This window comes from Arachis ipaensis, chromosome B02 (genome assembly GCF_000816755.2).
Source record: "Arachis ipaensis cultivar K30076 chromosome B02, Araip1.1, whole genome shotgun sequence".
In the NCBI taxonomy this organism is placed as follows: domain Eukaryota; kingdom Viridiplantae; phylum Streptophyta; class Magnoliopsida; order Fabales; family Fabaceae; genus Arachis; species Arachis ipaensis.
Window position 1 is genome coordinate 16627 of NC_029786.2, and position 21232 is coordinate 37858.

Sequence of the window (21232 nt, forward strand, 5' to 3'; positions counted from 1 at the left end):
TTCAGCTCAAAGTTGTTTGCTCCAATGGCAGGAATGGAGATGCTTCTTCCATGTAAATTGGAATTAGGTGCAGTAAAGTCACCAAGCATCTTCCTTACATTATTATTATTTTCGGCTGCCATCTCCTCTGCCTGTTCAAAAATTTCTGAAAGGTTATCTCTGGATTGTTGTAATTTAACTTCTCTTAATTTTCTCTTCAGAGTTCTTTCAGGTTCTGGATCTGCTTCCACAAGAATGTTCTTATCCTTGCTCCTGCTCATATGACAAAGAAGAAGGCACAGAAAAATAATAATAATAATGGAGATCCTTTATACCACAGTATAGGGATCCCTGTGTGAGTGGAAGAAGAGGGGGAGACAGAGAATGTAATATAATGGAAGAAACACAACTGTGAGGATGGAAGAGAGGTGAAATGAGATGTTAGGATATGAATGAATAAATAGAATAAGATGGGGGAGGGATAATTTTCGAAAATTATTTTGAAAAAGAGTTAGTGATTTTTGAAAATAGTTTTTGAAAAATGTTAGTAATTTTCGAAAATTAAGATTTAAAAATTAAAATAATTAATAAATTAAAAAGAAATTTTGAAAAAGGGGGAAGATATTTTCGAAAAATGAGAGAGAGAGAGTTAGTTAGGTAGTTTTGAAAAAGTTAAGAAACAAACAAAAAGTTTGTTAGTTAGTTGAAACAAATTTTGAAAAGATAAGAAGTTAGGAAGTTAGAAAAGATATTTTGAAAAGATATTTTTGAAAAGGATAAGATAAGAAGATATTTTTGAAAAGACATGATTGAAATTAGTTTTTGTAAAAGATTTGATTTTTAAAATCTCAATTAATGACTTGATTCACAAGAAATCACAAGATATGATTCTAGAACTTAAAATTTGAATCTTTCTTAACAAGTAAGTAACAAACTTGAAATTTTTGAATCAAAACATTAATTGATTATGTTATTTTCGAAAATGTGATATAAAAATAAGAAAAAGATTTTTGAAAAATATTTTTAGAATTTTCGAAAATAACTAAGAATTTTTGAAAAAGATTTGATTTTTGAAAAAGATTTTGAAAAAGATAAGATTTTCAAATTGAAAATTTGATTTGACTTATGAGAAACAACTTGATTTTAAAAATTTTTGAAAAAGTCAACTCAAATTTTTGAATTTGATGAGAGAAAAAGGGAAAGATATTTTTTTAATTTTTGANNNNACCTCTTGAGCTCCATGAATGGGCTCTCTTGCTTGCTCCATCTTTTTCTTAGTGATGGGCTTGTCCTCTTTAATGAGGATATCTTCCTCTATGTCAATCCCGGCTGAATTGCATAGGTGGCAGATGAGGTGAGGAAAGGCTAACCTTGCCATAGTGGAGGACTTGTCAGCCACCTTGTAGAGTTCTTGAGGTATAATCTCATGAACCTCCACCTCTTCTCCAATCATGATGCTATGGATCATGAATACTCATCAGAGCTCATGAAGGGCATAAGGAGGTTCAATGGGATCTCTATGGTCTCTAGATGAGCCTCAAAGTCCTTTGGTTCCTCAGAGGGAAGCTCCTTATTGACCACTGGACGTCCCAGGAGGTCTTCCTCCTTGGGCTTCACGTCCTCTCCTCTCCTCACAGGTTCGGCCATGGCGCTTATGTCAATGGCCTTGCACTCTCCCTTTGGATTCTCTTCTATAGTGCTTGGGAGAGTACTAGGAGGGATTTCAGTGATCCTTTTACTCAACTGGCCCACTTGTGCTTCCAGATTTCTAATGGAAGACCTTGTTTCATTCATGAAACTTACAGTGGCTTTAGATAGATCAGAGACTAAGTTTGTTAAATTAGAAGCACTTTGTTCAGAGTTCTCTGTCTGTTGCTGAGTTGATGATGGGAAAGGCTTGCTATTGCTAAACCTGTTTCTTCCACCATTATTAAAGCCTTGTTGAGGCTTTTGATCCTTCCATGAGATTATCTCTGGATTGTTGTAATTTAGCTTCTCTTAATTTTCTCTTCAGAGTCCTTTCAGGTTCTGGATCCGCTTCCACAAGAATGTTCTTATCCTTGCTCCTGCTCATATGACAAAGAAGAAGGCACAAAAAAATAATAATAATAATGGAGATCCTTTATACCACAGTATAGGGATCCCTGTGTGAGTGGAAGAAGAGGGGGAGACAGAGAATGTAATATAATGGAAGAAATACAACTGTGAGGATGGAAGAGAGGTGAAATGAGATGTTAGGATATGAATGAATAAATAGAATGAGATGGGGGAGGGATAATTTTCGAAAATTATTTTGAAAAAGAGTTAGTGATTTTTGAAAATAGTGTTTGAAAAATGTTAGTAATTTTCGAAAATTAAGATTTAAAAATTAAAATAATTAATAAATTAAAAAGAAATTTTGAAAAAGGGGGAAGATATTTTCGAAAAATGAGAGAGAGAGAGAGTTAGTTAGGTAGTTTTGAAAAAGTTAAGAAACAAACAAAAAGTTTGTTAGTTAGTTGAAACAAATTTTGAAAAGATAAGAAGTTAGGAAGTTAGGAAAGATATTTTGAGAAGATATTTTTGAAAAGGATAAGATAAGAAGATATTTTTGAAAAGATATGATTGAAATTAGTTTTTGAAAAAGATTTGATTTTTAAAATCACAATTAATGACTTGATTCACAAGAAATCACAAGATATGATTCTAGAATTCAAAGTTTGAATCTTTCTTAACAAGTAAGTAACAAACTTGAAATTTTTGAATCAAAACATTAATTGTTATTGTTATTTTCGAAAATTTGGTATAAAAATAAGAAAAAGATTTTTGAAAAATATTTTTAGAATTTTCGAAAATAACTAAGAAATTTGAAAAAGATTTGATTTTTGAAAAAGATTTTGAAAAAGATAAGATTTTCAAATTGAAAATTTGATTTGACTCATGAGAAACAATTTGATTTTAAAAATTTTTGAAAAAGTCAAACCAAATTTTCGAATTTGATGAGAGAAAAAGAGAAAGATATTTTTTTGATTTTTTTTGAATTTTTATGAAAACATGAAAATTATGCAATGCATGAAATTTTTAGAGCAAAACATGTGACGGCAACGGCGCCAAAAACTTGGTGCACGAAATTGTGATGTCCATGCTCGAACAATCCCTGGTAATGGCTCCAAAGCTTGGTGCTTTGATCTTAATTCATAATTGTCACAACTTCGATACAACTAACCAGCAAGTGCACTGGGTCGTCCAAGTAATACCTTACGTGAGTAAGGGTCGAATCCCACGGAGATTGTTGGTATGAAGCAAGCTATGGTCACCTTGCAAATCTCAGTCAGGCGGATATAAAATAATAGTGTTTTCGAATATTAGATAATAAAATAGGGATAGAGATACTTATGTAATTCATTGGTAGGAATTTCAGATAAGCGAATGGGGATTCTTTTCGTTCCTCTGAACCTCTGCTTTCCTGCTATCTTCATCCAATCTGTCTTACTCCTTTCCATGGCTGGCTGTATGCAAGGGCATCACCGTTGTCAGTGGCTACATCCCCTCCTCTCAGTGAATCATATGCTCACACACCCTGTCACGGCACGGCTATTCATCTATCGGTTCTCGATCATGCTGGAATAGGATTCACCCTCCTTTTGCGTCAGTCACTAACGCCCAACAATCGTGAGTTTGAAGCTCGTCACAATCATTCAATCATTGAATCCTACTCGGAATACCACAGACAAGGTTTAGACTTTCCGGATTCTCTTGAATGCCGCCATCATTCTAGCTTACGCCACGAAGATTCTGGTTAGGAGATCTAAGAGATACTCATTCTAGCTCAATTCATGTAGAACAGAAGTGTTTGTCAGACACGCATTCATAAGGGAGAAGGATGATGAGCGTCACACATAATCATCACCTTCATCACGTTCTTGGGTGCGAATGGAAAACAGTAGTACTTTGCATTAATCTTTGAGGAACAGCAGAGCTCCACACCTTAATCTATGGAGTGTAGAAACTCTACCGTATGAAAATACATAAGTGAAGGTCCAGGCATGGCCGAGATGGCCAGCCCCTCTGATCTAAGAACCAGGCGTCCAAAGATGGTTTACAACTGATCCCAGATACCTAATACAATAGTAAAAGGTCCTATTTATAATAAACTAGCTACTAGGGTTTACATGAGTAAGTAATTGATGCATAAATCCACTTCCGGGACCCACTTGGTGTGTGCTTGGGCTGGGCTTTGAGTGTTACACGTGTAGAGGTCCTCCTTGGAGTTGAATGCCAGCTTTAGTGCCAGTTTGGGCGTTCAACTCTGGTTTTGGCTCCTTTTCTGGCGCTGGACGCCAAATTTGGGTAGAAAGCTGGCGTTGAACGCCAGTTTACGTCGTCTATTCTTGGCCAAAGTATGGACTATTATATATTGCTGGAAAGCCCTGGATGTCTACTTTCCAACGCAATTGAAAGCGCGCCATTTCGAGTTCTGTAGCTCCAGAAAATCCACTTTGAGTGCAGGGAGGTCAGAATCCAACAGCATCAGCAGTCCTTCTTCAACCTCTGAATCTGATTTCTGCTCAAGTCCCTCAATTTCAGCCAGAAAATACCTGAAATCACAGAAAAACACACAAACTCATAGTAAAGTCCAGAAATGTGAATTTAACATAAAAACTAATGAAAACATCCCTAAAAGTAGCCAGATCCTACTAAAAACATACTAAAAATAATGTCAAAAAGCGTATAAATTATCCGCTCATCAATAGTAGAGGCAAGAGAAAAATCTATTGTAACCATGTTAGATGACATTATGGTGTATCTCATGACTAGATAGGCTGCCAATAGAGATAGGATTCAGCTTTACTAGGAAAATATTATGCCAATAATTAGGAATAAATTGGAGAAAGGGGCAAGGTTAGCTAGGGACTGGAGGCCATACTGGTCAGCTACTAATAAATATGAGGTCATGTGTGGATTAGATAAATTTATTATGGATCTGGCTGCTGTTTAGTGTTCTTGCAGGAAGTGGCAGATGAGTGGAATTTCATGTCCTCATGCCATTAGTTGCATTAACTTCAAAGGACTAGATTTAAAATCCTATGGGGATGATTGCTAAAAGAAAGATGCTTACCAGAAGTGCTGCTACCAGAAAGTGATATACCCTCTGAATGGACCGAATTTATAGGAGAGAACCCAATATGATGATGTCATGCCACCTCCATATAGGAGGCCAAGTCACATACCTGTGAAAAAGAGGAAGCGAGGATCTGGAGATGAGGAGAACAGAAGCCAGAATCACCTATCACAGAGGGGTCAAATTCAAAGATGCTCTAATTATGGTGATGTAGGGCACAAGAAGGAGGCTGCACAAAATCTAATAAGAGTGTATGTGCCATTATGCTCTAGGGTTTACTTGGGTTTATGCTATGTATATATTTTACTTTTTGGTTATGTATTTAATTCTGATTCTTTTTATATAATTGTGATTACCTTCATAGGCCCAAATCTCAACACAAGAAGCTGCCAAAGCTCCTAAGAGAGGGAGGAAGGCTTCATCCTCACAACTCCCTGGTCAAATAGTTCAAAAAGGAAAGTAGAGGAAGACTTCATCCTTACAACCCAACCCTCCAGCAACTCAACCCAAAAAACCAGCTTCTAAACCCAAGAAATCAGCAGCTCAACCCAAGAATGCAACAACTCAGTCCAATAACCAATTCTAGTCCAATCCTAAAACACCTTCAGCCCAACCATTGGCCAAGAACAAAAGTACAGTAGCAATAACCTCCTCCAATAAGAAATAGTCACTGAGTCAACTAACTAAGAGAAAGAGACATTTTTCTGTCATCCAAACTGGTGCACCACATGTTCTTCTACAGAAGTTCAAGCTAATGGCAAAATTACCTTCTAGTAAATGGAAAAGTCTTTAGATATTGCTCGTTATGTTTGTTTTGTTATCAATGTGTTACTTAGTTGGAAACAATGTTTTATGCAACATTCCAGATACTGTTACTTGGTTTCAGGTATTTCAACATACTATCTTGAATTGTGTTTTTTGTTTAAGTGGCATGACATCCACTGTAAACTATGGTTTCAATTTAGACTTGTATAATCCATGGGTTTAATTGTGAAAGTTTTAACTTGTCTTTAATTAAAATTGGCCATTAGGTCATTACTAGATTTACAAATCTCATTCCTACATATTGCTATACTAAGCTTCCAATACTTGCATTTCTTCGATCTAATTAGTCAATGGCATTAATCTAAAACTGTAGAACATTAAATGAAAAATGATGAACTAGGCGCCACCAAATTTACATGGCCATCCTCTAAGAAGATGAAGAGGAGTGTACTGTTAGTGCGCATAATAGCTTTAGCAGGCATTTAACCTTCTTCTGACTCTGCAGATAATAATAGATATCATAACTAGAGTATTCTGGAAGATTCCAGGATTTTCATTCAGTGTGAAAGAACAAAAACAAAATCAAGGGTTGAAATTACGTAAAGTCAACCCCAAAATTGACAATGCTCAAACTCAGCTTGATAATATTTAGCTCAACTCATGGTTTGACTGATTTATTATTGAGCTTAATATTATTATGGAATCTTGATGCACGAGTAAAATTTCAAAGACCATTTTAAACATTAACCCTTAGATATTAATTAAGCTTTTGGCTATAAGTACATACTTATTTTCAACATATTTAATCTACAAGACACATTATGCAAATAATTGAGATATTATATATTATTATTGATAATATATAATGATATAGGTGATATTATGCCAAGGTCTCAAGCATCTACATATCTATGTGAACCGATAAATGAATATACAACCCTGCTCATGGAACATAGCAAAGTTAAGTTTGACTCATTTAATAAATGAGCTCAAATTTTTAGCTCAAGCTCAGTAGCTCACCGGCTCAAGAGCTTAGCTTATAAAGTAACTAATAAATTGAGCTAAAAATAGCTCACATGCTATTAGGAACAAGGTAAACTACCGAAATTGCACCAAAAAACTCATATCGCTATGAAAAATAACCAAATAAGATTTCTATGAATGACAAAGAAGTCTCAAAAGATTTAAAAACGTGACAAAATTAACAAAAATATCATATTTTTTTTACATAAATGATAAAGGAATTTTGTATTTAGCAAACAACTTGTGCATTTTATTTTAAATTCAATCATTCACAAAAAACATTGAAAAAGTTCCTTGACAAATCACCAAATTTTAACTATGACAAAGTCTCATTTTTTCTAATAATACTTACAAAAAATCGCATCGAAATCTAATATCTAAAGTATTTTATGAAAAAATATAACTAATATCCGATTAGTTTTCTCACTTTTTAAATCTTTTGGAGCTTATTTGTTATCTTTCCAGGTTATTTTTATTAGCGGCATAAACTTTCGAGTACCATCTTGGAAGTTATTTTTGGAAAAGTATGCAGATGTTAAACAAAAGGAGTTGTCGCCTTCTCTTAATGCAACAAGGAAACTAAATGAACAAGATATAGCATTAGTTTCAAATAGAACATTTGCTTCATACCATATATAGCTTCCATGTTATTCTCCTTTACAAGCGTACATCTTACAAGTTATGTTCACCGCATTGTGATGCTTTGAATTGGTAGGATTCTTGGACTATCATGTCACCTTAACCCTATATATTCCCATATATTCTTGGAGGATAGATTCACCCTTGACCAAGTAGGTAGATGCATTTGCATTAGTTGCATTCCACAACTCTCTTTTCCCTATATCCTTTGGTCTTCTTATCTTTAGCATGAGGACATGCATGGTTTAAGTGTGGGGAGGTTTGATACTTCCAGATTCACATCGCTCATGAGGATCAGGAAAAGACCACATTTACTTGTCCCTTTGGCACCTTTGCCTACAAAAGGATGCCATTCAAGCTATGCAATGCACCCGCCACATTTCAGCGGTGCATGATGAGTGTCTTTTCCGATCTTATGGAGAGTTGTATGGAAGTCTTTATGGACGACTTCAGTGTGCACGGAACTTCATTTGATAGTTGTTTGGAGAACTTGGCCAAGGTCCTAGCTAGGTGTGTTGATACTAACCTTGTCTTGAATTTTAAAAAATATCACTTCATGGTGAGACAAGGTATAGTATTAAGACACGTAGTTTCCGACAAAGGAATTTCTGTAGACCCGGCCAAGGTGAATGTCATTACCGGTTTATCTCACCCCTCATCTGCGAGGGAGGTCCATTTCTTTTTGGGGCATGCATGATTCTATAGGCACTTCATCAAGAATTTTAGCAAAATTGCATTGCCATTGTCGCGCCTACTGAAGAGAGCATTTTTGCGTGGTCTAAGAATCTTTACAATTAAGTATTCGTTGCAGTTATAGCTCCTAGACTGACAAAAATCCTTTCTTGCAAATGTTTTGGTTGTCACAAGTAACAAACCCCTTTAAAATTGATAACCGAGTATTGAGCCTCGGGTCGTCTTCTCAAGGAATTGCAGGGAGGTATGTTTTTATTATTGGTTATGAGTTTGTAAATTGGGGGGTTTGGAGTTTAGGCAGTGGGCACAGGTATATTTTCAAAGCAATAAAAATAAATAAATAAATAACTGTAAAATAAACTCTTGGCAAGGTACGAGAACTGGAAGTCCTATCCTAATTATCCTTATCAATTGTAATGAGAATTGGATTTCCTCCCACTTGGTCAGCCTTTACTAAACAAAGGAAGGTTAAGTGGACTGATTAGCTTGATTCTCAAGTCCTAGTCAACTCTTGTGGAGAGACTAGCTTTAGAGCAATCCTAGTGCAATCAGAATCTGCCAATTTCAATCACTTACTGAGTTTGATAACTCAAGTGTTACCAATCACTTGACCAAAGCCAAAAGGGTAGAAAAATATAAATTATTTATATAAATAAAAGAAACAAATCATAGATCTGAAAATACCTCAAATTATATTTAAATATAAAAATCATAACATGGATTTCATTTACAAATAAAAGAGAAAATAAATAAATAAGAACATTGAACCTGGGATTGAGAGTCACTCCTGAAACTAAGAGAAGTCCTAAATCCTAATCCTAAGAGAGAGGAGAGAACCTCTCTCTCTAAAAACTACATCTAAAACCTAAAATCTGAATTATGAGAGCATCCTTATGAATGGATGCAATCCCTCTACTTTATAGCCTCTAATCTGAGTTTTCTGGGCCGAAAAATGGGTCGAAAACAGCCCAGAAATCGCTGGAGAAGAAATCTGCCACGCTGGTTTTTCGTCACTGCGACGCGGCCGCATAGAGTACGCGGTCGCGTCGCCTAGCGTCAGGGCAACTATGGCATATTATATATCAAATCGAAGCCCCGGATGTTAGCTTTCCAACGCAACTGGAACCGCGTCATTTGGACATCTGTAGCTAAAGTTATAGCCGTTTGAGTACAAAGAGGTCAGGTTGGACAGCTTAGCAGTTTCTCCAACTTCTTGTATTCCTTCCACTTTTGCGTGCTTCCTTTCCATCCTCTGAGCCATTCCTGCCCTGTAATCTCTGAAAAAACTTAACACACATATCAAGGCATCTAATGGCAATAAGAGAGGATTAATAATAAGCAAATATAAGATCAAAGAAGTATGTTTTCAATCAAAGCACATAATTAGGAAGGCAAATGTAAAACATGCGAATAGTATGAATAAGTGGGTAAAGAGTTGATAAAATCCACTCAATTAAGTACAATATAAACCATAAAATATGGGTTTTTCACCTACTCCAAAAGGACGTGGACTTTGAGTTTGATAGTGCTTGTGTGGACGCATTTGAGGAGTTGAAGAGAGCACTTACCACAGCACCGATTGCAAGGGGCCCTGACTGGACGCAGCCATTCTAGATCATGTGCGATGCGTCAAATCATGCCGTAGGTGCCGCGCTAGCACAGCACGATGGTAAGCTCCCCTATATCATCGCTTACTCCTCAAAGACGTTGGATGCGGTACAATCCAACTATACCACTACCGAGAAAGAGCTTTTAGCCATTGTTTATGCTTTGGATAAGTTTCGATCTTACTTGCTAGGCTCTAAGATAGTGGTATACACAGATCATGCTGCCTTGAAATATTTATTGACAAAGAATGAGTCAAAACCTAGGCTCATACGTTGGATCTTGCTTTTGCAAGAATTCGACATTGAGATTAGAGACCGGAGTGGATCACAAAATTTAGTTGCGGATCATTTAAGCCGCTTGGAAAATCTTAAGTATGATCCATTTCCGATCAATTAATCATTCCCTTTAGAAGGTTTGCATGCTGTTTCGGATAGTTTTCCTTGGTTTGCCCCCATGGCGAACTACTTGGTTGCTAAGATTTACCCTGCCATCTTTTCCAAACACCAAAGAGATAAGTTAAGGAGTGATTCCAAATATTATATTTGGGATGACCCCCACTTATGGAGGAGAGGAGTAGACCAAGTAATTTGCAGATGTGTTCCAGAATCTGAAATCCAACCAATTCTTGAATCTTGTCACTCGTCCGAGTTTGGGGGGCCACTTTGGCCCACAACGGACGGCGAAAAAAGTTTTGGATTGTGGATTCTGGTGGCCCACGCTGTTCAAGGATTCTAACCAATTCTGTGTGTCGTGTCACCAATGTCAAAAGTCGGGGAATGCATCTCAAAGGGATGAAATGCCTCAACAACCCATGCTATTTTGCGAAATCTTTGATGTATGGGGCATAGACTTTATGGGACCATTTCCCAACTCAAGTGGGTACTTGTATATCCTGTTAGCGGTTGACTACGTCTCAAAGTGGGTAGAAGCGATACATACTCACCTTGATGACGCCAATGCTGTGATTTCTTTCATTAGAAATAATATTGTGTGCCGTTATGGGTCGCCACGAGTAATCGTGAGTGACCAAGGTTCCCATTTTTGTAACAGAAAAGTTGAAGCACTACTCAAGCGCTATGGGATAGCACATAAGGTTTCAACTGCATATCATCCCCAAACAAATGGGCAAGCAGAAGTGTCCAACCGAGAGATTAAGTGAATCCTGGAGAAAGTGGTAAACCCACAAAGGAAGGACTGGAGCACTCGGTTGGGAGATGCATTGTGAGCATACAGGACGGCCTACAAGACATTGTTAAGGATGAGCCCCTTTCGGGTCGTCTATGGTAAGGCATGCCACCTCCCGGTGGAAGTTGAACACAAAGCCTATTGGGCAGTGAAGCAGTGTAATATGGACATCACCAAGGCGGGTGTAGCCCGAAAATTGCAGTTAGAGGAGCTTGAATATCTTAGAATAGAGGCATATGAAAATGTCCGGATCTACAAGGAAAATACTAAGGCATTCCATGACCACCACATTCGGAAGAAAGATTTTCATGAAGGTGACGAAGTTCTCCTCTACAACTCGAGGCTCAGATTCATGTCTGGAAAGCTCCGTTCAAGATGGAAAGGTCCCTTTAAGGTGAAGGAAGTTAAACCCTATGGTGTAGTGGAGCTGTTTGATCCTCAAAGTAAGACAACCTTCAAGGTGAATGGCCATAGAGTAAAGAAGTACCATGGCTACAAATCACCCAAGGAAGTGGAAGTGCTCCTCCTGGAGGATGCACCAAAAGAAGAGGAAGCTTGAGCACAAGATCGTCCAACTTAAGGATGTAAAAGAAAAGTGCTGGGTGGGAGACACCCCATCGCGGTATGATCGTTCTTGTATATACTTTCTTGTTTCTAGCTTAGATACTTGTGAATTCCATGATTTTTGATGATTGTTGAGCTTGTTTTGATATATGTTGATATGATAGGTATAGTTGAATTTGTTTGAATGTTGTGATACTCATTAGGATTTTGTCAACCTTGGCAATCTTTGTTGTATTGGTTGTGTTGTTGAAATATTTCATCTTGAGTGTTGTATGATTTTGTGAGTGTTTTTTCAACCTATCTAGTTGATTGTATACCAAGAGTATGTTGAATTACATTTTCTTTTTCCTGTGTTGTTAAAAAAAACAAAAAAAAGAAGGGGGAAATTGGGCATCCGCGCGCCAGCGCGCCGTGCGCGCGCGCGCGCCGGTGGTGCATTTATACTCTGGTATAAAAAACCAAAGAGTTGTGCCTCTTTTGTGCCCACTTCGTGTCAGGCGGCCCACGCGCAAGCATACGTGGCGCCTGCGTGCAACCCTGCTGTCTCGCTATCGACGCGCAAGCGTACCGTGCGCGTACGTCGTGTGTGTATTCTGAGCTATCTGGTACAAAAACAAGAGAGTTGTGCCAAAGTCGTGCCTGCTCTATGCCCGCGACCTGACGCGCAAGTGCACCTGGCGCGTCCGCGTCGGTCGCCACCCTCTTCATACGCGCGAACGCGCACTGTGCGCGTCCACGTCGCTTATGCCGCACGCCAACTCTGGTACAACAACCAGAGAGTTAGGCCTACTCTGGGCTACCCCGTGCCAATCTTTGCGCGTATGCGCAAGGGACGCGCACGCGTCCCTTGCCCAACCCTTATCGGCGCGCTAGCGCGCTATGCGCGCGTGCGCCGGCCGCGCAGCCCAGCTTGTTGAAATATTTCATCTTGAGTGTTGTATGATTTTGTGAGTGTTTTCTCAACCTATCTAGTTGATTGTATACCAAGAGTATGTTGAATTATATTTTCTTTTTCCTGTGTTGTTAAAAAAAACAAAAAAAAAAAGAAGGGGGAAATTGGGCATCCGCGCGCCAGCGCGCCGTGCGCGCGTGCGCCGGTGGTGCATTTATACTCTGGTATAAAAAACCAGAGAGTTGTGCCTCTTTTGTGCCCACTTCGTGTCAGGCGGCCCACGCGCAAGCATACGTGGCGCCTGCGTGCAACCCTGCTGTCTCGCTATCGACGCGCAAGCGTACCGTGCGCGCACGTCGTGTTTGTATTCTGAGCTCTCTGGTACAAAAACCAGAGAGTTGTGCCAAAGTCGTGCCTGCTCTGTGCCCGCGACCTGACGCACAAGTGCACCTGGCGCGTCCGCGTCGGTCGCCACCCTCTTCATACGCGCGAACGCGCACTGTGCGTGTCCGCGTCGCTTATGCCGCACGCCAACTCTGGTACAACAACCAGAGAGTTAGGCCTACTCTGGGCCTACCCCGTGCCAATCTTCGCGCGTACGCGCAAGGGACGCGCACGCGTCCCTTGCCCAACCCTTATCGGCGCGCTAGCGCGCTATGCACGCGTGCGCCGGCCGCGCAGCCCAGCTTTAAACTGCGCGCTCCTGCTTCGTCCCTCCTCTCGTCTCTTTTCTAATTCTCTCTTCTTCCACTACTTACTCTTTCCTCTTCTTCCATACTTCACTTACATTGTCTCCGGTCACCCACCGGCAACCACCACCACCTCTGGTGGCCCTACATTTCTCTTCCCTTCTTCTCCTTTTGCAAGAACCCCATCTTTTCTCTCTCTCCCTCTCAAGGTTTTGCTTCTTCTACTCTCATCTCTTACTTTCTTTTCACATTTTCTTCTTTTAGTTGCATGCTTCTTTTAGTACCTTCTTATTTCTCTCTTACTTTTATTTGCTTGTTGCTTGTTCATTTGATTTTTCCTTTCTTATTTCTCCATGGATGATGAACTTGAACTTTAATTTGCTTGAGTAGATCTTGTTGTTGTCATTTGATGACTTTGTAAGTAAGTGATCTTGTGTTGATGATTGATGTTTCATTTTGAGGCTTTAATTGAGTGAGTTTCTTATATTTGCTCATTACTTGTTAGTTGCACGCCAAGTGTTCGAGGAAATGCACACATGCCATTTTTGTTTGTTTTGGTCTTGTACCCACAGTTTAGTGCTTCTTCCTCATTCACTTGCCATCTTTCAAGCATATTGAGCCATTCTACTTTATGCTCACCAATTGAATGCTCACTTCACATGACTTGTTCTTTCTTTTGGATACTTGAGTGCACTCTTCTCATGCCACATTGCATGCATTATTCACCCTTGCATCCCATGCTAAGTGTTGTGACCCATACTTCTTTAGTTGTTCTTGATCACATGTGCAGTTGTCGCGTCTTCAAGATCCACAATTTACTCTGGGCACTACTTCTCACTTGCATGATGTTTTCCATGAGATGATTATTTGGGTTTAATGTTTTCTGTTCTCTTTCCTTTTTCAGAATGGCCACCAAAAAAGGCAAGGGGAAGGAACCAAGGAAACCAGCCACAAAAAGGGCGCCCAAAAGTCATCCTCCAAGGCGCATCCTACACTAGGAGCCAAACCTCTTTCTAAGAAAGCGAAGGCATCCGCTCCTATTGATGAAAAAGAGAAGAGCAATCCGGAAAGGGACTCTTCAAGGTTCCCAAACCGCTTCTGTGAACTTGTGTTCCCCGCCATGGTTGATCGGAACTATCATGCTGAGCATCTACTCACCCCTCCGGACAAGATTGCCCATTGTATCCTACCCCGCATTGAGTGGTGAGGATGTAATTTTCTTCTGAGAAAACCACAAGAGGTCAATCTCTCGTGGGTGGTAGAGTTTTATACCAACTACCACCTCCCATCTCTTCAGTCAGTATATGTGCGCCGAAAGCAAGTCTCGGTTTTTGAAGAGGCTATTCAGCAAGTGCTTAATATCCTACCAGTACCAAGGGAAATGGATGGATACCAAGAGGTCTTACGTCAGCAGAGTGCGTTTGGGTTTGATTGGGACTCAATTCTTCGAGTCATCACTGAGCTAGAGACATTTTGGACCCAAGGACGACTCCGGATGCGGCCCAAGTGCATCGATGCACGTTACCTTACTGTGGAAGCTAGAGCTTGGGCCCAGATCCTCTCCCACTATGTGCTACCTAGCACCCACAAGTCGTACTTCATGGCGGATCTTGCCTTGCTTGTTTGGTGTGTTCTCACAGAGAGACCGGTGAACATTCCACTTCTTGTCCAACAAGCAATGATTCAAGTCCATGCTCAGGGTAATTTGCCATTTCCAGCATTGGTATCTACTTTAGTCGCTGCAGCGGGTGTTCCTTGGGAGACCACGGACACGAAGGCTATAATTCTGGCCTAGGGTGATGTAGTCCCGAGTGGGAGATACTTACAGCTTCCCTTGACTACCCAAGCCTCGACATTACCCCGCAGCCTATTTTTCCTTCCACATCATCATCACTACCACCACCAAGATCCACCCATCAACGAATTGAAGATCTCCACCGGAAGATTGATAGATATGAGCGGCGCAACCAACGCTGCTATACTTACATTAAGAAGCTTCTGTGTTGTGTTACCCCCAAACTGAAGGAACCCGAAATATTCACATCCACTTTGAACCCAACTGACGGGAGCTCTAATGAAGAGGATAGTGCAAGTTCCGGTCCCGACCGTCCTTTGCGCATTGCTAGTAGCACGGAGGACCGTGCTATATTCTAAGTGTGTGGAGGTCATTCGACCGATCTCCATGGGTAACCATCTCTTCCTCACCCATGGATGTTCTTGATTAGTCAGTAGATTGCATGTTAGTTAACTTTTGCTTGTGAATACTCCTTTCATGATAGTTAGTTTACACTTGGTCAAAGTAATAACTTCATTTTCTGAGAAAATGTGTTTTTAGGGCACCCTACCAATTAATTGAAAAAAAAAATTTTTTTTTGTGACAAACTTGCTAGAAGAATGTACTTTGGAACATGATTGTTGAGTTAAGAACACAAGTTTGTGGGACTTGAGCCTAATGGTGTGGTCACATCTTATGACTACTTATTTTCCTTCTTGTGTGTGAACGTTCTCTTTCCATGAGTGTAATCCTTGCTTTGTCTGACTCTATATGTCCTTTATTTGGTGAATGAATGCATTTACATGATTGAGGCCATCATTTCAATAGTCACTTCCCCAAAATAGCCTTAACCCTTATCTACCGTTGCTAACCAACTTTGAGCCTATAATAATCCTTTTTGTTCTTAATTTTAGAACGTCAACACCCCCAAGCGGAAAACAATGAATGTCCCTGGAATTGGATCCTTGATTAGCTTAGGTGAGTGAGGGTGTGTGTTATTCAATTGGGAGGGAATACCTGGGAACTTGGGTAGATGTAAAGGTAGGTTTTTGTAATTGTAATGAAAAAAATTTTGGGAGGTAAGAACATACTTATGTATTGAATGATTGGACCGCATGCATTGGCACTCTTGTACATAAAATCCCCAAAAAGAAGGGGACAAGCAAAGAGAAACAAAAAGAAAGAAAAGGAAGAATGTAAAAAAAAAAAGAATAGAAAAAAAAGAGACAAAAACATAGAAAAAGAAACAATGAAAAGGAGACAAATTACCCCAAGGCAAAGCCAATGATCACCAATGCATGTAGATGAAGAACTAAAGAGAAATACATGAGCATGAGGAAAAGTGGATAATTGGGTAGCTAGGTTATGTATTAGAATTGCATAGGTTATTGTATGTGTTAGGTAAGGATCTAAGCTAATCAAAGATACAAATCTTAAGCTCACTTGGCCATACATGCATCCTTACCCTCACCCTAGCCCCATTACAACCGAAAATAAGACCTCATGATAACTGTATGCATGCATTAAAATAATTGTTGATTGTTAGATGAAGGACAAATCTTGGAGAGCATGATTGGAAGGGAATTGAGTGGCGAACCCTATACACTTGAGCGAATAGAGCGGATACACTTCCGGTGAGGGTTCGATGCTCAACTTCTTGTTCACGGCTTTCACAAGCGTACATCTTGCAAGTTATGTTCACCGCATTGTGATGCTTTTAATTGGTAGGATTTTTGGACTATCATGTCACCTTAACCCTATGTATTCCCATATATTCTTGGAGGATAGATTCACCCTTGACCAAGTAGGTAGATGCATTTGCATTAGTTGCATTCCACAACTCTCTTTTCCCTATATCCTTTGGTCTTCTTATCTTTAGCATGAGGACATGCATGGTTTAAGTGTGGGGAGGTTTGATAAACCCTAATTTTGTGGTTTATCTTGTGCTGATTTGAGGAAATTTTGTCAATATTTTCCGCATTTATCCACTTGAATTGCATGGTTTTGTATCTCCATCTGTGTTTGACCTTGTGATTGAAAACAAGTTTATTTTAGCCGGAATTGCTATATTTTGATCTCTTCTATCACCACTCGATGCCGTGACGTGTTTGTTCAGTGATTTTAGAGCTTCAGGGCAGGATTGGTCTAGAAGAGGAGAAGGAAGCATGCACTAGTGAAGAAACATGGAGCTTTGGAGCCTTGAAGTTCAGTCATCGACGCGCACGTGCACCTGGCGCGCACGCGTGGATGCGTACTATTGTGGCCACCGCGTATAGCTGACGCTCCCACGCACATTGGAAGAATCGTCATCGGTGCGCACGCATATTGTGCGCGTACGCGTGGATTCAGGAGCTCATCGGCGCGTGCGCGCACCTGGCGCACATGCGTCGCGACCAGCACGTGACCTCATTAATGAAATTGTGGCTGGCGATTTCTGAGGCCTAGAGGGGCTCAATTGAAGGCTAGCTCTGCATGGAAATGACCCAGGGATTGTAGGAGTAAGGGGGGATCACACATTAGAAACTTAGACACATTTTGAGTTTTTGGGTGTTCATCTAGAGAGGGAACCCTTCTTCCTCCCTAGATCTAGCTTGATTTTGATCTCCCATTGTGAAATTACTGGATTGGATCTTGTTGTTTGATACTCTTGTTTACTCAATTTGAATCCTCTAGTGTTATTTTGTTTAGATCTTATCATGATTGTGTTGTCTTGTTGCTTTTCAATTTTCTACCCCAATTCATGAACATTGTGGGTGTTGATTTCTATGAATATGTTGATGCTTCTTGTGATTGCTGGTGTTAATTGTGTAGTTTCTATAGATGATTGTTAGTGGATCCTTATAATTCTCAATTTAATTGTAATTTGAACATGTCTCTATTTAGTGCATTCTATGTGTTTGATGAAATATTTGTTTTAATTATGGAGTAGTTTCTTTTACTCTTGGTCCAAGTTATGAGAATTGGGTGACCTTGAGTCATTGGGTCTCATTGGATTGTTGATTGGAGAACCCTTAGTGACCAAATTGACACCCATTAACACCAACCCACTACTAATTAGTAGATTGGTTGGGACTTATGGGTTGAAATTGGTCAAACCACTTGACGTACCTCAACCTAGGAGTAAATGTTACGTACTTAAGGTTCTTTGAGGTAGACTTAGTGAGTTTGGTTCGTCACAATTGGCTAATTATAGTTGAAGACAAGGATAGAGACCCCAATTCCCATGCTTAGTCAAGAGTACCTTTGATTCATATTTGAAAAACCAAAATTCTTAGTTGCTAGTTCTTGATTTAGTTAATTGCTTAAATTTAGAGTTTCTTGCATTTTAAGATTTCTTGCATGACAAGCTTGGTAGTTAATTTTCATCACCATGATTCTCAACCCTGTATTTCTGATCAATGCTAAAGCACATGCTTGCCCATTCTTCGTGAGACGATCCGGAGTCTAAATACTCCGGTTACATTCTTATTTGCGGTTAGCACTTGTGACAACCACCCTTTCTTAATTTGGGATTGAGGATTGATTATCGGTTGGGCTATACTAACAACGGAAGTATTTTGTGGAATTCCGAACTGGTATACCTTCCATCAACTCTACCAAATCCTGCTCATGGAATATAGCAAAGTTAAGTTTGACTCATTTAATAAATGAGCTCAAATTTTTAGCTCAAGCTCAGTAGCTCACCGGCTTAAGAGCTTAGCTTATAAAGTAACTAACAAATTGAGCTAAAAATAGCTCACATGCTATTAGGAACAAGGTAAACTATCGAAATTACACCAAAAAACTCATATCGATATGAAAAATAACCAAATAAGATTTCTATGAATGATAAAGAAGTCTCAAAAGATTTAAAAACGTGACAAAATTAACAAAAATATCATATTTTTTTTACATAAATGATAAAGGAATTTTGTATTTAGCAAACAACTTGTGCATTTTATTTTAAATTCAATCATTCACAAAAAACATTGAAAAAATTCCTTGACAAATCACCAAATTTTAACTATGACAAAGTCTCATTTTTCTAATAATACTTACAAAAAATCGCATCGAAATCTAATATCTAAAGTATTTTATGAAAAAATATAACTAATATCCGGTTAGTTTTCTCACTTTTTAAATCTTTTGGAGCTTATTTGTTATCTTTCTAGGTTATTTTTATTAGCGGCATAAACTTTCGAGTACCATTCTTGGTAGTTTATTTTTAGAAAAGTATCTCTTCATGCAACAAGGAAACTAAATGAACAAGATATATCAATAGTTTCAAATAAAACATTTGCTTCATACCATATATAGCTTCCATGTTATTTTCCTTGTAAACACCAAAAGGTGATCCATGGACAGAGAGAAGCATCTCGCTAGGTTTCGGCAGCCTAAGGGTTTTGGGTGTCATCCCAACAGACAAGCGCTGACTACTCACCTGCAAAAGGCAACAAATCCAAATCAATCACAACTGTTTAAAAAATAGCCTCAGCAATGAATACTAGAGTTCATAAAGTCATCCATAAAAAACAGAAGGTAAAAAATAAAGGGAGAAAATTCGGACATTGGGAGTCTGAAGACCTTCTTGACTTGTGAGAGTCTGAGCTTCACATGGCTCCTTAAAAACCTATGTAACAAAGATTCAATCAATTCATATTATCACAATACAATGCAATCACTAATTAGTTTTTATTTGCAAGCTGTTTAAGTTAGTCATAATAGATTTAGCAGCGTATGCAATGAAACTAGTAATAGAGACAAGTTCTCTTCCATCTGCACATGAAAGGATCCTAAATGAATAGCAACATTTCTCATTCAAATCAATTCGTGGATGCTTCAGCACATAATGGAAATGAGAATGGAAGTACTATATTAATACTGCTCCTACACAGCTACCCCAATTTTATGTCGCATCAAGTCCTATGTAAGTGACCCAAACAAGCCAGTTAAGGATGTTACAAAATACAATTAATCAAAGTGCACAGAGAAGATAGAGAACATACAAAGTCCTTAAAATGAAGATTTTCATCACCAAGAAATCCTGTTCTCCCTACCAACAAAGAAGTAAACTAACAGGTATCAATTATAATCTATGCCAAAATATATAAGAACTATAATATCTATAGTAAAATCGTTCAAAATTGAAGGAACTCAAACATTTAAAGGGGCAAAGAACAATAGTATGTTTCGTAACATACATTTCTATTTTTTTAAATTCAATTAAGGAAACTTTAATTCAGATATGAAATGAGTTAAATCGAAAGAGAAAACTAAACACTACCAGTATTGCTAGAGTATTCAAAACCGCCAAACTAAGGAACTGAAAAAGGACATTCCGAAGGAAAAGCAATCGAAAGCCTCTAGAACAGAGAAGCGTGCAAATCTCTTCCTACACCACCACAAGTCGTGGACATTCTGCTCCCTCTCTCTTTCCACTTCACATCAAATTTTTCATTCCCTTCATCTTTCACAATTGAGGGATTCGGTAAGGTTTCTTCGAAGACCTGCAGCATTGGCTTCCGAAGCTGTTCCTCACTGAAACACGACCGAACCAAACGAAGTTCCATCAACAATCGCTCAATCTCAACATCACGAACCACCTTAATTGCACTGATTTGACGCTCCACTGCCACAAACACACAGGTAGAGGTTTAATAAAAATAAATAAATAGTGAAAACTTTATGCTGATAAAAAAAATTTGTTATTTGATTTTGCTGTACCTTCGATTTCAAGCTCTTTGAATTGAGGTTGCTATGTTTGGGTTTTAAGTTCCTTCAATTGAGTTGATTGTTTGACCATTTTCTTCGCTCTACGCCTTGGAAATTTTGCCTTTAATATACTAAAACTAATATAGTAAGAAAAAAGGGCTACAAATCTACAATTATAGTTATCAGAACTGAATCGGCAATCCACCCGGTCATATGATCGGGTCACTGGTTCAACCGATGGGTCATTGATTCACTCAGTTGACCCGGTCATAATTTAAAAAATATAAAATTATATAAATGAAATTAAAATTACATATTAAAACTTAAAATGCAAGTCTTTACAAACATAATAATAATAATAATAATAATAATAATAATAATAATAATAATAATAATAATCAAATGTTAATTTTTAGACAACTAATGATGCAAAAAGAGATAATAATCTAGTTTCTAGTACAAAATACTTTCTTTATTTAAATAAACAAGAGTAAGCAAAAGATAACATAATCGATAATCAAGTCCAAGTGATCTTAAAATCGACATCTATATCTTCATAGGACAAATTTGGAGCTTGATCAACATTTTCCTCACTTTGATTTGCATCTATATCTTCCATAACAAACACA

General features: G+C 38.6%; 1 protein-coding gene across 1 annotated transcript; it reads right to left on the reverse strand.

The window, feature by feature from the left end:
• Positions 6273-21222, reverse strand: LOC110268263. Its single transcript, XM_021114174.1, has 6 exons — positions 21198-21222; positions 20293-20520; positions 19898-19944; positions 19459-19521; positions 19200-19332; positions 6273-6344 (listed from the first exon to the last, which is right to left on the reverse strand). The coding sequence occupies exons 1-6, from the start codon at positions 21220-21222 to the stop codon at positions 6328-6330; spliced, it is 513 nt and encodes a 170-aa protein (XP_020969833.1). The 3' UTR covers positions 6273-6327.